Source organism: Vespula vulgaris, chromosome 11 (assembly GCF_905475345.1).
Source record: "Vespula vulgaris chromosome 11, iyVesVulg1.1, whole genome shotgun sequence".
Taxonomy (NCBI): Eukaryota; Metazoa; Arthropoda; class Insecta; order Hymenoptera; family Vespidae; genus Vespula; species Vespula vulgaris.
Window position 1 is genome coordinate 7,344,475 of NC_066596.1, and position 16,996 is coordinate 7,361,470.

Genomic DNA, 16,996 nt, shown 5'->3' on the forward strand with positions numbered 1-16,996 from the left:
TTGCACTTATGTGTTTTATTTAATGTTTGTATAATGAGTTATAAAATAGAAAAAGAAATATTGTAATTATATTATTTTAATATTGTATCATAGAACTGTTGAACCAATGTGACTGTTTCAAAAAAAAAGAGAAAATATTATATGTACATGGTACACAGGTGCATAAAATGTAAATTAACAAGATACAAACACAATGTGTCTTTTTTTATAGATTCTTCACAAAATATTATACAAAATTATTTATCTTTTATAATCATAAAATAATTCTTGAGTTGAAGATACTGACAAAAAATGTCGAAAAGCCTAAAATTTCTTGTTATTCAATTTATTTATTTATCTCCATATAACTCTTATTATTATTCTTTTTATTGTTTTGTTACTATACCGTTCTGACGCACACACGTACTCACTCACTCACTCATACACAACATACACATCATAAATATATACACATATACATATATCGTGTACATAGCCAAAGTACCAAATAAAATATAAAAAGCTCTTCTTGCATTGTTCTTGGTGCAATTGCATAAAATTATATTGTAAATAGGTTTTATATATAATATTATAACAAATATGATTAGATATTAAAATGAGTATTTCAAATTTATTTCAATCATCTAATCACACATATTGTTTTGGTTATCTATTTTTTTGACATTGTTTTGATTTAATTTACACTTTTTCATCTGCACTGTTTACCAGCAAAGCTGTATCATATATTTGATTAAAACTACTGTACGATAAAGTAAGTTTATTTTTTTATATATAATATCAAACTATATATTAAATGTAAATAAAAGACATTTGTATGAAACAATGATGTATATTACAGTATAAACACGATTATGACACGGTGCATCATTTAATTCTATTGATATAAATTTTAAAAGAAATTTTCATTTCATATGTATCGAAGGCAGGATGAGATACATAAGCAATATATTTCTATTAACGTAATGAATTCGTTAATATATATCTTCATCTTATTTAATTTGAAATGATGCATTAGTATACAGGCATTGGGGCCTGAGTCAGAAGTAAACCATATCTTCTCTTTAACGTAATTCGTTCTCTCGAATATTTGTCTTCCGGAGAGAACCTCGCTGGAAATAAAAAATATTATGTAGATACAAGAAAAATCTATAGAAAAATATTAATCTAAATGTTACCAGGATGTGCAGACATAGTTGGTTTTCCATTTGGATCAAGTTTCTGAAAAACAAATGTATATGGAAAGTTTGAATGATCTAATTATTACCAAAATATTATTCAGTTAATATAGAATATTATTATGAAATATTTGTTCTTACTTTTAACGTGTATACACGATCTCCATTTTCATTTAAATAATACATTAGATACATTCTCCTAGCAGATTGATGTAGTTCTCTAACAAATCCAAAAGTTAACCTCAACTTATATCTCCGAAACGTGCTTCGGTATGGTATACACAGTCGATCATTCAATATTTAGAAAGTTGACGCATGCGCACAATTATATGCCTTTGAACTCGATAAAAGCAAAAAGTTATAAATTATAAAATAATAAATTTTTACTTTTTCGTGAATGCGCGTAAAATTATTTTGTGTGTAATTCACTAATGTCAAATATTATTAATAAGAGATCAACGTAAGAAAATTGGAATAAAAAATATTCTGTGCATATTTTATCAGTACTTATAGGTATCAATAATTGTTTTTTTATAATAATTTGGCATTGTCAGATGATCGTGATTAATTAAGTGTGAAATTCAACTATATGAACGTCAAATTTTTTACAAAACTTTTCTTTTTTCAGCGAAAAATTTTTAAGTATATTAAAGTATAATTCATTAAATAATTTTTCAATGATAGATTATGCGACGACTTGTTAACCAATACTTTTAATTATATGCAGAACGTATTAGAAATATTTAAATATTATTTCATGATAAGATATAATATTTGTATTACGCTATGACGTAATAAAATGTCGCATGGCTTACGTATTCCTTTTCCGTACAGATGTATGTCATTGTAAGCCCCATTTGGGCCTGTGCCTACTGTATATGGTTAGCTTTCGCTCCGTCGCATTTCTGTATCCCTGGTTACCTGCGATACATGGGGCCTTAGAATTTATACGATAGGATTTTGCGAAGTCTCTTGTCAATTACTAATTTGACATATTAAACATTCAGAGATTTAATTTTTTAATGGTAAATCAACTACATTATTATAAGAATAACCATATAAATATATACCTATATTCAGTCGTATCGATCGATATTACGTTTGTAAATCGATCGCTTTACACGCGCATGATTTCTTTTACAAATGTTACTTAATTGTTTTATAAAAATTCGTATTACGTTAACAATTGCAGAACGCTTTGCGATAGGTTTACACATTCCCGCTACGAAGATGCGACTGGTCCCACCAATCGCATCGAGAGAAAAGGCCCAATGCTATTGGTCGAAAAGGAGAAGATTAATGCTCTTAACGAATCACATTCTAGTAAACGAATGGTACTACGTGATAAAGCAAAGAAATGATTGCGTACGTGGAGAAGCGAGATGGAAACAAAAGTGGAGGGGGAAGTTGGGCCTTACGTATTGCTGTAGTTGCCAGTTCGCTGGTGGCTCTCGTGGCGTGTGTTATTGTTAGTACGAGACTGACGACGTTCACTCGCGTTTTTTTCTTTTTCTAAACGGCAAGGACGTACGTTTTCTTCTTCGACGATTTTTGAACAGTTTATTTGCCTCTTTGGAACTCTCGTGCTTTGTCTCCCGAAGATAGTTGTCTTTCTATCGAAAGAAAGTATCGCGATGTCGAGAGGCGTCGCGTTTGACGAATTTCGGCCACGACGTTGGTCCTGAGCAAAAGGAGAAAGCAAAGAAGGGGAGGAGGAGGAGAAGGAGGCGGGAAGGAGGAGAAGGAGGAGGAAGAAAAGAGGAAGAAGAAGAAGAAGAAGAAGCGGAACGCGTAGAGAGAGAAGCAACAGCGGTCGGAGAAGAAAGGACGACGATAGTGACAAAGCAAGAAAGAGAAGAAGAGAGAGAGGAAAGAAAGTCGTGTGTGCCGTGCGTGTGCGCACGTGTGCGGTGTATCGCGCGTGTGTAGCGCACGCGTGCGCAAGTCCGAACACGAGAGCGGCGAGTGCGGATGCAGTGTTACCGCGCGCGTATTATACCTAGACGGACGTGTGCACCGTCGACCGTATCCCCGCGTGTACCACTTGACAGTGCGGAATCAACAAGTGTCGTCTAAGTACTTGTCGCGCGTCAACTGACTTTCGATTTTTGCTCGCCTTTCCAGGACGATCCTCGAGCAATTCTTTCCTCGCACTCGTACTAGTTACTACGAAGAAATCGATTTTCGTCACGGAAACGTTCCGATCGACGCTGACACCGGATAGGCCCGTTACACGTCGTCGATCGTACCAAGTGGCCGTGGATGGCCACTTTCGTCTGCATCTCAAGATGGAAGTCGTCTATATAGGTACGTTGCTCCCATCCCACACTCTTTAATTTCTTCTTAGAACGAATGCATGCGACTGGAGATTTCGTGTCGTTTCGATCACAGCTTCTAGAAAAGTGCATTCCTCGACGACGATTTCGAATTCGTTGGAGATCGTTTTAAGGTTCGTCATCGATAGACGAGAGACACGACTCTTATCTAACGGAATACAGAAAGCGTCTCGTATGTGTTTGTTATTCGATTCGTCCTCCACTCGAATATGCCGATCGTCGAATAAGTAAGTTACGTCTGTTAGCTGTGTTTACCAATACGTTATCAAGAACTCGCTCATTCTTGTCTTCTATTCCGATAACGGCATAATTCGAGTTCGCACGGAAAGTTGTCGCGCGTTTTCATATTTAGCGCCATTTCTTTTTCAGAAAATTCGAACGCGATTTTCTTCGCGCCTATTGGCCGAGAGAAATTTTCAATATGGCGTTTTGCCGTTTACGGTACAATTTTTCAACGTTCGCAACGAAAGGAAGTTTTACTTTAAACGACAGTCCGGTTTATCTTATCTATAAACCTTTTGTTCCCGTGACACGTGAAATGCATATGTCAAGGAGAACGGTCAATGTACGCGCGTTACACAAACGATAATTCGCGTAATAAGGGACATGGAGACAAACGTAAGATTTATCGCTGATACAACATTGTTTTTATACGTTACTTTAAGCCATTTTCACCCATCGTTCGGATGGATTTACGAATATTATTTACGATTTTCTCGATAATTACGATCGCCCAACGATCGTTCTCTAGAACTATCGTTGAAATAATTGTTCTAGGTTTGGAAATTGGAAAAAGTTTGATTCGTCCCCCTCCCCCCCAGTACCATTCCTAGGTTAATTCAATAACTCCTTCATAACGACTGCAATAGAGCAGCGAGTATAATTAATAACATATCGGAATCGAAAGGTAATACTCGATCGACGAAATCTTACGTAATGGAAGCTAAGAAAGGATATTATTTGTCTTTGAATCTCTCGCGCCTGGTATGCTTTCTGTAACTCGAGGAAAGAATTCCTGTAATCTTCCAGCGTGAAGGTTTTATCGAGTAAATTGTTTATTTACTTTAGATCACTTTTATACGTCGGATATCTCTTTGAGAAGAGTGATAAAATATTTTTATAACGCGCGAACCGTCGCTTTCGCGTCGATCTCTTGATCGAGGATAATCCCTTAACGAGGTAATTCGTCGCAAAGATTTTATTAAAAATGATACAAAGCATATACGTATTTTTTTCCGTGACGTATTCTTCGATTACGTTAATAACTTTCGATAGTAAGATCGATGTGTGTAATTTCAGTAAAAGGAGATATCGATTGGATTTTGTCACGAAGCGTAAAAATAAGCATCGTCTGTAAGGAGTATGCGTGTCGCATGCTGGATTTACGATCGATGATGTAACGCGAGATACTGACATCATACCCATCTCTTTTCGTGTTTTAACCAGACTCGTGGAAAGGATAAAGCTACACATAGGCCGTCGGATCGAAATAGCTCGCATTTAGACGGCTGCAGGATCGATAGGTGTGGCGTGTGATTCTTTGTCAGATCGATCCAATTCCATTAGGTACACGCACGAGTAACATACCCGTTTCGTCCGATTCCGCCGGGTTGGACTTTAAATCGCAAAGTTATCGAAATTAATAGCTTCTTGAAAGGCGTTCTAACATCTACCGAGATAGCTTTTACACGATCGTTAGTATCGTGGCTGATAAAGATGTTGTCGTTATCGCTACCAGAGAGTTACTTTCAATTATTCGGAGATCATACGTAAGGTGGAAAATGTTTGTAGAGTTTTATCAGGATCGTCCAATGAAACGCGACACTTTGTATGTTCACCGTCGCAACGTACGATCGCCGAAGGAACTTGTACTATCGCCTAAGTTCAAAGTCTTGTTTGCGTATGTGTGTAGTACCTGCATTCTAGTTACCGCGGTGCACTTCTCCCATGCAATAACGTGAATGAATGCGATATAATACTAATGCGGTAGCATATAGTAAACGATACAGTCGCTGATGTAACGCGAACCGATTAAGCGAATGGAAACGAGCAAAGAGAAAAGGAAAAGAAGAATACATGCTAGGAAACGGTGGCTCGTCGGCAACGCGTGCCTCGCGTGGAACGGTCGAGTCGCTTGAAAAGAACGTAATTGTTTTTCTATAACCGCGCGGCACATTCTCGACACCCTTTTCCAAGCGCTTAGTTATCTTTCGTTACTCGTCCGCAGAAAGATACAACGTCGAAAGGGAAAGTTTGCTTTTCCTTTTATTTTCGCCGGATTATCGCCGGCCCTCGGGAGAGGCGTCTCGCTCGCGATGAGAAAGTCGGTCCACGGAGAGTGGACCGATCGGTTCAACCTTAATCCGAATGCGGAAGTATCGGAGCTCCGATGGAGCCGCGTTGGCACCTGCGCTTTTCTTTCGACGAACAATCCAATCGTTCTGTCATACAAGATATCGTTAAGATCGCCCGTGGATAATTAGCCAGAAAATTCTTTTCCCGCGCCAGGAGGAGAATACGGTAGTCGTTCCACGTGGACGTAGTCGTCCAAGGCACGCTATTCTATTTACGAACGCGTTTACATTTGCATATTTAACGAGGCGTTGGTATCCCGTGCATGGCAATTCGTGACATCGAACCTCCTTCGGTCCTATTAATAAAAACGATAATCTATTGGCTCGAATCGTCCGATTCTCGTACGCGCAGGTGGCCGGCGTGTTTCTCGCCTCGATTCGAAGACGAGCACGATTTAAACCGATCGGTGAGTTTATTGCTGCGAGCCGCAGGGTCAACGAGGGTCAATTCGAAGATGACGAATCGAGCCTGTTGGTGTTGGTAATAATAATTCCGCGATAAAACGAACATTTTAATGAATTTCGACGTTTCTCGCATCGACGATAATAGTCAGTTTGGCATCGCTTTATCCGAGTTCGATGAACGTTACTTTAATAAGACTGCTACTCTCGAAATACGATCGCAATTATCTCGATAAGTCGTCGCAGCGGCTTATACACGCGTATATGTCGGTATCTATGTACAACGAAGCTCGGCGTGCTCTCGTTGCAGCTAGAACTCTTGACAAATGGTTGCCGAGATACGAAGTTTACAATCAACTCGACGCGTGTTAGGGTCTAACTTTCGTTCCGGATGATTAAAACTTTCCCATTATTGACGACTGCGCACGTCTACGTTGGTTCAAGAAAAACCGACTTCTTCGTCGATCTCGTTAATGCGATATCTTTTTTATGATTTGATATTATCTAAAGCGAACACTCACGATGACACGTCGAATGTTTCTTTCAGATGAACGAGAAGACGTGCAGAAGAAGACCTTTACGAAATGGATCAACTCGCAGCTGCTGAAGGTGGGTTTCTTCTCGAAACTATAAATTTTCCTTTAAGCGAAAACGATTTTGAGAAACGACTTGAGTAGATCGTCGAACAGATCGAGTTGAAAAAGTCGAAGATCGAGATGCTTCCGTCGAAGGAGCATCTTCCAGAATGAATTTTTTTCTTAATTAACATTGTGCACGCAGCGACTAGCGACTGGTTGTTGGCCTCGTTTATCAAGGCCGCCAACGCCACTGCCGTAGTAGATTGGAAATCAAATATTACTGGAGCTACGGATCGCGCCACGATTGCTTCTGAAAGTCACCGAGATAATTTTACTCTCGCGAATTAAGAATCACGACTCGTGGATCGTCGGCTAGATCGATCGACGAGAGAGATCCTTTGTCCGAGAGGCGTGTTCCTTCTCAATTCGTAATAGTAACGCCGCAACAGCAAACGCGCACTTTTATTTTTCTGATCGATCACGAGCAAGTGCAACTCGTCGATGCGTACTTGACTCGGTGAGAACAGGAGACCTTGAATTACATATTTCTTTTTACTTTTCAGAATCACCACGAACCGATATCCGACCTGTTCGTCGATTTAAGAGATGGAAACCGGCTTCTGTCCCTCCTGGAGGTACTCACGTCGAAAGTTTACGTAAGTACATCGATTGTATTACCTGTCCGTGAAAGAATCGTTTCACCGTTCATGCCAACACGACGTTCGGTTCGACGCACGTACCGCACGACTGAAATACCTACATACGCAATCTTGATAAATCATCCTCTTTTTCTCCACGTTTTTTCTTTATTTGCTTTTGCCTCGTTTCTTCTCTTATCGTAAACGACTATCCGTGCTTCGACGATTATTATCGCCGGCACGTTTAATTACGTTCACGTGAAGTTACAAGGGAGATGAGTTCCGTCCATCGAAGACACTTGCTTATGCGTACCCGTAAGAGACCTTTCGTGGCAAGAAAAGAAAAAAAGAAAGATACGTGCCGTCCTGTGTCTTTTTCTAGTTCACGCAGGTGTTTACTACTACCTCGCACAGGTGCACGCACGTGGATCCAGTCGCTAGCCAGTAATTTCAAGTTAAACCTGAAATCGTTCGATCGTAGAGAATAATCTACGTCTTCGTACAGATTATTTAGAGTGCTCTGTATTTGTTAGCACAGCCGTAATAACTGGCGATTCTCCATATGTACCGATAGACGTCAACAAATCGTCTTATTAATTAGAGTAGGAAAATTTTCCTGACCGACTGTACGCTAGTCGTTTCTCCCCATCCAATTGCGTGAGTAAACACAAGACCCGCGGCATAGCTGATCTTATTGTCGCGGTAGATGCGCTCTAACGGTCAGCGCATCGTGTTTTAGAAGAGGCTCGAGGAATGTATCCGAGTCTTATCTTTATGCGAATCCTAAAAAAAAACAAAAAAAAAAAGAAAGGAGATAAGACTAAAAGACGTTTTGCCTTTGGAACGATATGACGCAATACATAAATTTATATCATTAATTTATGCGCACCATTGTTTTCAGAAAAGAGAACGCGGTCGTATGCGGGTTCACCACCTTAATAATGTTAATAAAGCATTGCAAATCCTCGAACAGAACAATGTAAGTTAATGAACGAGCGAGTTGGGAAAATTTGACAGGTTGACAAATAATTGCCGTGGTTGCGATTGTGTTTTAGGTGAAGCTTGTAAATATTAGTAGCAATGATATCGTAGACGGTAATCCAAAGTTGTCACTTGGTTTAGTATGGAGTATTATTTTACACTGGCAGGTATGTCGCTACTGTTACCTTAAGTTTCCCAATTCTAGGCGAATTTTTGTTTGTTTAATGAAAATATTTACGTAGGTACATTATCATCTAAAAGACTTGATGACGGAATTGCAACAAACCAATTTAGAAAAAACTCTTCTCGCTTGGTGCCGACAAAACTCTCAGGTAAAACATCGTTCGCACGTACGGATCGTGCTACTCTTCGATCGATACGTCACAGACTTTTTGTCTCGCTTTTAGAGTTATCCTGGCGTCGATATAAAGAATTTTACAACTTCCTGGTCCGATGGACTAGCGTTCAATGCGCTTTTACATCGGTGCAAACCGCACTTGTTCGATTTCAACTCTATATCCCGAAAACATCCCAATGCCAGGTTAGACCACGCTTTCCGTTTCGCCGAAGAACACCTTAGAATAGAACGACTTTTGGATCCAGAAGGTACCTACGTTCCTACGAATTTTCCTCTCTTATGTAATGTGTATATACATACGTACACGTCGTGTATGTATATGTATACGTATACGTATCTTTCTCTTCCTTTTAATCGTAAATTATAGATGTCAATACGTCGGTGCCGGACAAGAAATCGATAATGATGTACGTTATGTGCCTGTTCCAATGTTTAACTCAATCCGGAGACGATGCCGGTGATTTGGATCTATCGATCGCGAGTGATAATAGTCCTGTCGCAACACCAGGCGCAGAGGTACGCCTAAGAAAACGCGACTTGCGCGATGCTGTCAGGCCAGACGATTAGTTTGAATTTATTTCCATTGTAGAACACGTTGTCTTTGTCAACTTTTGGAATGCCGACGTCACGTCCGATGAGTCTCGCGACTAACGTTTCCGTTGAACTCGGTGGTTATCAGGTTGCTCTCGAAGAAGTTTTAACGTGGCTGTTAGAGGCCGAGGATAAGTTGAATCACGCGCCAGAACTCGGGACGAATTTGGAAACGTTGAAGCAACAATTTCACGATCACGAGGCCTTTTTGATAGAATTGACGGGGCATCAGGATGGCGTCGGTGCCGTTTTGGAGGAAGGTGCGAGGTTGTTGGCGGAGGGCGGTTTGCACAAGGACGAAGAGCACGAGGTACGCGTTCAAATGTCGCTCCTCAATTCGCGATGGGAGGGACTTCGAATGAGGGCGATGGACACGCAGACCAGAATCCACGAGGTTTGCATTTTCTGTACCCTATAACGTTGATCGCGTCCTAGAGATCGTAGAATCGATGATTGTTTGTGTGACATGATCTTTCGATATAGGTCTTGATGCAAATGCAGCAGGCGCAGATCGATGCGCTGAGACAATGGTTGACGAAAACCGAAGATAGAATTTCTTTAATGGCTGCGATCGAATTGAATCAATCTAGTCTAGATGAACAGATAAAGCGATTAAATGAATTAGAACAGGATATAAAGGCGCAACAGGATGTCGTAGATAGCATGAGAAATATCGTGGTTGTCGTGGACGAAGAAAACTCGGAGGCAGTCTATACGGAAATGGAAGATCAATTATCGGCTCTAGGAGAACGATGGGCTCACATTTGTCAGTGGAAAGAGGAGAGACGTCAACGACTTCAGTCTCTCTCTTTGCTCTGGCAAGCTATCGTCGACGATCATAAAAAGTTAGTTGCTTGGTTAAACGAAACGGAGATTACGCTCAAGCAAATGGAAGCTAATCCAGCCAGCGAGATCGGCGAAGTACTAGAGAGAATAAGAAAATTGCAAATTTTAAAAATGGAGATGGATCTAAATCAGAAGAAAGTAATATCCTTGCAAGAGTCCATGCAAGAATTGGATAGTCAAGGATCTTCTCCCGATAGCGTCAATATGTTAGAAAAAATCGAGAATTTGCAGGACCGATGGGACGCTGTTGGACAAATTATGGAAGTTCAAAGTCAAAGGGTAAAGGATAATATTACAATTAAACAGGCAATTTGATTCGCTCTCTTTTTTTCTTTTATTATTATTATCGTTATTACACGGTCCAACCTTTGCGATATTTATTTCATCTTGGAAAATGTACGCGAACGATCTTTTCTGTCTTACTTACGTATTTTAACTCACTGATATTAATATATTTTTTTTATTGTATTCTTATGTCGTGGAGCCATTTAGGACGATCTACATGATGCACCCTGTGATCAAAATGATATATTTTGTTTCCTCGCGATGATCGAACGCTAAAGTGGATCTTGCTTGTTTGTTATTTTGTGTGGAAAAACGTATTTGTGAATGATGTAATCAATATCTTGTATAACCGTCACTTTTGCGCTTGAACAAAGTGAGAATTTTACGAAACCATTGATCTAGGAAGTATCAATCGCACTTTTGTATTGCATTTATAATAAAATTATTATGGTTTAGAAGCTGCTTTTTTTTTTTTTTTTTTTTTTGAAAAGTTTTGTGTGTCGTGCGCTCGTAGCGATCGTATATTCGATGTCGATGCTCGATCATTGCGATAAGAATCTCCGAGCAGAAAAAATATTTCATTCTAATCAACACACGTAGCTACGTTTGCTCTCCAATTTCCAATTTAACGTGAATTCTTGTTGTTTTTCTTTTGTAACGGGTTTAGATCACTAGCTCCGGTTTTGAATTCGATTTAAAGTCTGAGAGGGATACGACTGTTATCAGTAGTAACGAATGGATGTCGGAGACGGTAACGAGTATCGCTTATAAGGAAGAGATCGCCGCAACGGTATGTCTTAGAGAAAAATAATCGAACTTCGCGTTCTATCGCGTTGGTATAAGGTCGTTCTCATTAGTTTTGTTACTTTAGTCGACACCTCAGAGCGACATGAAAAAACGACGCTTAGATAACGCAACCAAACACGAATTTGAATCTGCGCTTCTTGGGCTTTACAAATGGCTCGATTACGTCGATTTGGAAATTGGCCGATCCGAGGGCGTTTTCGACGAATTGAGCGTAGACGAGAAGAAAGTCGTTTACGAGGACACGTTGGCAGACATAGAGCTCCACAAAAGCGAGTACGATAAGGTTCTCGAGTTGGGAAAAAGGCTCGTGGAGGAACTGGAGAATACGAGTGAATCGAGCGATGACGCGAAGAAGAAATTAGAAGATATACAACATTGCTGGTCGGCTACGAGTAATCGTCTACAAGAAATAAGGAATCGCATAGCCTACTTGGAGGAAGTAAAGAAATTTCGTAACGAGTTGGATAGCTTAAACATGATGTTAGATAGTTACACCAAATGGTTCGAGACGAATAAAGCGAATAATCAAATAGATATTTTCAGGGTAAGCAGCCAGAGTTCTCTACGATTTCATCGATTCGCATACAATAGTTTATACATTTTTCATCGTGTTTTTGTCGATTTACTTAGGTAAAAATGAAGTCGATGAAGTCTCACGACGAGCGTGTCAAAAAATTAATCGACAAAGCCGAAGAGCTCTTAGAGAAGAATCAATCGGTAGTAGACGAAAGTAATAAACTAGACGCCGACACGAAAACGTTGTTCTCCGATTGGGAAAAAATGCAGAAATTGTGAGTAAATGTTGTTTACTATCAGTATATCTTTTTATTCATTCATGCAAGTATATCAAACGTTGCGCTGTTAGATTGTCCGATCGGCTTAACGAAATAACCGATAAGATTGAAAAAATACCACCAAAGAAATATACCGAATCTATCACTAATCTTATGACGTTCGTCAACAACGTCGAGGGTGTATTATTATCCGAACATACGGTCATATCTGACAAAAAGACGATGGAAGAACAAGTTAAAAAATTCCAAGATCTTGGTAGTACGTTGAAAAAATATCAAGATACGTTCGATTACGTAAATTCAACGGGTCATGAGCTAATAACGAAAACGAACGACGATTCTCAAGCGCAAAGATTGAGAAACGAGTTGCAAGATCTTAATACGAAATGGAGCGATATTCCTATAATATTGGAAGAAAGGCAACAAAATCTTTTAAGAGGTAGCGAAACGATGAGTAACGATATTCAGTGATAAAATTGTAAATCTCTCGATCTATGTATTACAACGTGTACATTCTAACATCTTTCGCAGATATAAAATTGCTAGAGACGTTTGACAAGGAACTTTGTACGCTTGAAAGCTGGCTCGACAAGTCGATGGCGCATCTCGAAGAGATATCGAAGAACACTGACTTGAACGACATCAAAATGACGGAATATAAATTGGAACAGCTACGGGCGTTTTCTCGGGAAATAGACGAAACGAAACCGAAAGTAGAGGCTCTTCAGATATCTACGAATAAGTTGCTTGAAAACTCGGAGCCCAACTTTGCCAGTGTATTGAATAACAAAGTTGAAGATGTTTCGTGCAAGTGGAACGCGGTTACGGACGACGTTAAAAGTTTGATTGATAAATACGAAGCCGCCTTGAGGAAGAACGACGAGGTGAGTCGATCCCTTAGCTTTCGATCGCTCGTAGATACATACACTTTTGCGTTTCACTAATCCTTCAAATCATTTTAAACGATCAGATCGTAAACGGTATCGACGACTTTACCAAGTGGTTGTCGGACTTGGAGAAAGATATACCGGCTGACGTTAAGATAACTTCGTCGGTTGAACTTTTTCAAGTTCGTGGCCGATATCAGACGTTAAAAGACAAGATCGATAAACGGGTAGAAGAATTTAGAAATTTAAATGAAATGGGGAACGATAAACTTTTGAGCTCGGAAGGTTCCTCCGTGAAGGAACTAGGAAGGCGGTTCACTTTCTTAAATGCTCGTTGGACGGACGTCACGGATCGTATTTATGAGCGCTATAGACACCTGCAGAATGCTACACACGAGTACGGTGAATTTCGTGCCTTGGTTGCTCAGGAGAGTGATTGGTTGGATAAGTTGGAAAAAAGATTAAAAAAATCAACCAAGTGTGCCGCCGACGCGGAGGAAATCTCGGAGGAACTTGACGTGAGTTTCAATGAATTTTACGATTCCTACTAATCTTTCTCTCTTTCTTTGTCTCAACTTCGAGCGTTAATGTTTGAAACGTTTGTTGAAAGGATTTGGAAAATTATATACGAAATCATCCAGAGTCTAGACAAGAAAAAATTCAAGAAATCGGTAAGCAACTCGTCGATAGTAACATCATGACGCAGTCTATACAAACGGATGTGGAGGCTTTAACGAATCGTTGGGAAAATCTAAACGGACAGGTATGTCTCTTTTTTCTCTTCTTTCTATCTTTCATGATACATATGTGTCTGACCAATACCGGAGGTTCGTAGTAACTTAATGAATCCTATATGTATAAAAAGGCTTGGAATGTTAAAGATAATACGTGCAAGAAAATTGTGTTGTAAAAAAATCTAGCTCGTACTTGTATCGAGTATGAATACGTACAGTCGCATGAGATATACGTATGTACGAATGAGAGACGTCCTTATCTTGCGTCAGGAAAATAGTTGACTGGTGTTCGAAAAACTTGAAAATATTAGAATAGCTTCTTCGAAGTTAAACAGGAAGATAGAGTTTTCTTTTGAGTAGGCAGGTCAGCGAGCCAAGCTGTTGGAAGGATCGGTGAAGCAAGCGCAACAATCGGAAGGGCGAATTCTTGCTCTTCAGCACTCCCTAACGCAAGTAGACTCTGTACTAACCGCACGCCTTGACTGCGATCTCACTGCAGATGACTTGCCACATGATTATCAGGTCTGTTTCTTCTATCTTGTTTCTTCTATATATGTTTTATGTGATATCACTCACGTTTCGTATCGTCTAAATCAAATTTGACTGGTTTCATTACCCCTCCCTAATAAAAAAGTGTGTTTTAACAAGATACGACGATCTCCTTTAACGCTTTGAATTTAATACATACATGTTACGTAATACGTATGTACGTGTGTCAAGTCGGACAATTTTACTTATAGACAGCATGATGTTACGATTATTTTCAGCCAAAGTTGTGCTTCGTTATCGTTAAGATAGGATCATTAGTTTTTACAATACCGACAAGACCGTTCACGCGTTACGAAATGAATTGCAAGATATTGATCATCGATCTTACAATCGTGTAATCGTAACGTTCTCGCAGAAATTGATGCAAGAAATGGAACATCAAAGTGCTACGCTTAAGGAAATGGCGGTGCAAATTGAAACTTATAAATCATCCGGCAAAGAGGAGGCTGCGCACAGACTCGAAGAACAAATGACTCTGATTGAGCAAAAATTCTCCGAAGTCCAGAAAAAGTTTCAACGTTTTCGTTGTTCCACTAACTTGGAACCTAGACTTTCTCGAGCTTTGAGAGAACTTCGAGGTATAGAAGAAGCTACGTGTCTGTTAGAATTATCATCAGAAGATCCGGAAGTTATCGAAGGACAACTCAAACACTGTCTGGTAACACGATCATTATCTATCTGTTCATCGATTTTAGATTCTTCTACTAGAGCAGGTAACTGGTAAAGTCATTTCGTTTTGCAGAGATTCTATCAAACTTTAAGCGAAATCAAAAGCGAGATCGAGAATGTCATAGTTGCTGGTAGAAAATTAGTCGAAGAAAGAAGTGTCAGTGAGCCAGAGAAGTTTTCGAAAAAAATTGACACTCTAAAGGAATTATACAACAAGGTCTGTGTGCATGCGTGCGAGCGTGCATCAATCATTTATAGATATATTCCATAATCGAAGACCGAATGCTTACTTTTCTCATTGTTATAGCTTGGACTACAGATAACCGAGTCAAAGTCAATATTAGAAACAGCGTTAGATTTGTCTCGTGATATATATAAGAGTCTGTCCTACATGAACATATCACTGGATAGTATCAACAAGGAATTGGACGCACAAAAGAATATGCCTGATCTACCTGTCAATGCGATATACGTGCGGGTATGGAATTGAAAATATATAGAATAACTATGAAACCTGCTGTTCGAATAATTGCTTATCGAGATGGTTTGACGAATTATTGTCTACGCTTCTTTAGGAAACCCTGACGGAAGTTGTACCAAAGTTGAACGTCGTTAAAGATAAATTGTTAAGATCGCAGGACGAGTTTTTAAAGCTTTGCGATTCTTCGTATCTCGAGCAACTGAAGGAAAAATTATCGGACGTTTTGGTTAAATTAGCGAATACGGAGAGAAGATTACGTCTTTGCAATAGTTCAGAGGTATATGCTTCTTTTTTTATGACATTAATGTTGTAACCTAATCTTAGTCTAATTATTTGTTTCGCGTAAGGAGGAACCAAATGTCGACGAGATAAAGGCGTGGTTGTTACAAGCGGAAGAGAAATTAAATAGATTAGACGCGATCCCGATGGAACAATTGACGGAATACCACTTCGAACAATGCAAGGTAAATCACGTATACGCTTGTTTGAGTACGATTGGAATTATAGAATTTCTTGTATTCCATTAGGCTATACAAAGTGAGATAATAGAAGCCAAGCCTAAAGTTAGTCAACTTCAACGTTATGCCTTTTACCCTAAAATAGCCGAAGTATGTGATAAGTGGGAAGAAATTTCGAATAAAATCCAAGTATGTGATATATTATATTATAATTATGACACGATAAAACGATCTAATCTCTTATCTAGAATTTTGGACTCGAACGTTTATCATGCACTGCTTATTCACTCATGGCTTGTACCTTGCTTTACACTTTTTTAACGTTTGGTATATGTAATGCTTGTGCTTTATAGTACCATTACGTATATCTTTTTCGAAGAATTTTTCCGATTAATATGCATAAACCTCTATTTTATCACTGGTAGTAGAACCATACGTATGTAGGATGAAAGGATCACTTGGCTTGCGTACTATCGTCGTTCGAAGAATTTTTCGTACCGTACGTGTATCATTCTATAGGTTAGAAATTTATGCGTATCATTTTGATCACGATTTATATTTCGACTACTTCTCTTGTATATTGTATATAAGATCTTTAATCGACATTGTGATATTTTTGTTTGATCGTATGCAAATACATATGTATCAAGTCGCTTGATGTCGTACCGTCCAAGAGGTGGCTCTGCCTGTGTAAATAATGTATTACGCGATTTGTACAATCCTTGTGCAGATCTTTGGTGAATGGACAATATTACACGTATTTGCCATCATTATTTTCCATATATATATATATGTGTGTGGGTGTGTGTGTATATATATATATATATATATTGTCTCTCCCCTTCTATCAGGACTCCTATATTTCACGAAGAGGCTTCAAGAAAGGCTACGATAAAAGCGTTTATGAAAATGAACACGTACAGACTCTTGCATCGGTGATGGATAAACGCAAGGATTTCGGCTTTACACTTGCACAATGAAACGCATTGTCGCTTCCTACACTTGGTCATGCTTGATATTTTATCACTTCATTAACACGCTACTACATCTAACCGTCATCTCTCGATGAAACC

The 16,996-nt window shown here is 39.1% G+C and overlaps 2 protein-coding genes across 9 annotated transcripts in view; one reads left to right on the forward strand and one right to left on the reverse strand.

Annotated features, from left to right (window-relative positions):
- Positions 1-583: 583 nt before the first annotated feature.
- On the reverse strand, positions 584-2,462 carry LOC127067559 (H/ACA ribonucleoprotein complex subunit 3). Its single transcript, XM_051002618.1, has 5 exons — positions 2,246-2,462; positions 1,991-2,096; positions 1,317-1,395; positions 1,176-1,218; positions 584-1,109 (listed from the first exon to the last, which is right to left on the reverse strand). The coding sequence occupies exons 3-5, from the start codon at positions 1,368-1,370 to the stop codon at positions 1,012-1,014; spliced, it is 195 nt and encodes a 64-aa protein (XP_050858575.1). The 5' UTR covers positions 1,371-1,395; positions 1,991-2,096; positions 2,246-2,462; the 3' UTR covers positions 584-1,011.
- Positions 2,463-2,929: 467 nt separating this feature from the next.
- Positions 2,930-16,996, forward strand: part of LOC127067530 (dystrophin, isoforms A/C/F/G/H) — a 221,616-nt gene continuing 207,549 nt past the window's right edge. For 5 of the 8 annotated variants that reach the window (XM_051002554.1, XM_051002550.1, XM_051002555.1 and 2 more), the window contains exons 1-24: positions 3,945-4,129; positions 6,815-6,876; positions 7,409-7,501; positions 8,385-8,462; positions 8,539-8,631; positions 8,707-8,796; positions 8,872-9,070; positions 9,190-9,338; positions 9,412-9,807; positions 9,897-10,538; positions 11,212-11,334; positions 11,416-11,895; positions 11,982-12,142; positions 12,217-12,584; positions 12,677-13,029; positions 13,116-13,550; positions 13,643-13,795; positions 14,127-14,288; positions 14,671-14,973; positions 15,058-15,201; positions 15,292-15,462; positions 15,560-15,742; positions 15,813-15,929; positions 15,993-16,112. In XM_051002554.1, coding sequence (XP_050858511.1) covers positions 4,075-4,129; positions 6,815-6,876; positions 7,409-7,501; positions 8,385-8,462; positions 8,539-8,631; positions 8,707-8,796; positions 8,872-9,070; positions 9,190-9,338; positions 9,412-9,807; positions 9,897-10,538; positions 11,212-11,334; positions 11,416-11,895; positions 11,982-12,142; positions 12,217-12,584; positions 12,677-13,029; positions 13,116-13,550; positions 13,643-13,795; positions 14,127-14,288; positions 14,671-14,973; positions 15,058-15,201; positions 15,292-15,462; positions 15,560-15,742; positions 15,813-15,929; positions 15,993-16,112 — 5,130 coding nt within the window. In that variant the 5' untranslated portion in view covers positions 3,945-4,074. Of the gene's footprint in view, positions 3,483-3,944; positions 4,130-6,814; positions 6,877-7,408; positions 7,502-8,384; positions 8,463-8,538; positions 8,632-8,706; positions 8,797-8,871; positions 9,071-9,189; positions 9,339-9,411; positions 9,808-9,896; positions 10,539-11,211; positions 11,335-11,415; positions 11,896-11,981; positions 12,143-12,216; positions 12,585-12,676; positions 13,030-13,115; positions 13,551-13,642; positions 13,796-14,126; positions 14,289-14,670; positions 14,974-15,057; positions 15,202-15,291; positions 15,463-15,559; positions 15,743-15,812; positions 15,930-15,992; positions 16,113-16,996 lie in introns of those variants that run through there. The other 3 variants (XM_051002552.1, XM_051002551.1, XM_051002556.1) reach the window with 3 other exon arrangements.

Excerpts from the sequence above, each read along its gene's own strand:
- LOC127067559 (XM_051002618.1), bottom strand. The coding sequence starts at position 1,370 with ATGTATCTAATGTATTATTTAAATGAAAATGGAGATCGTGTATACACG. Across the intron at positions 1,219-1,316 it reads ATCGTGTATACACGTTAAAA|AAACTTGATCCAAATGGAAA; the intron begins GTAAGAACAAAT and ends TTTGTTTTTCAG. Across the intron at positions 1,110-1,175 it reads AACTATGTCTGCACATCCTG|CGAGGTTCTCTCCGGAAGAC; the intron begins GTAACATTTAGA and ends TTTTATTTCCAG.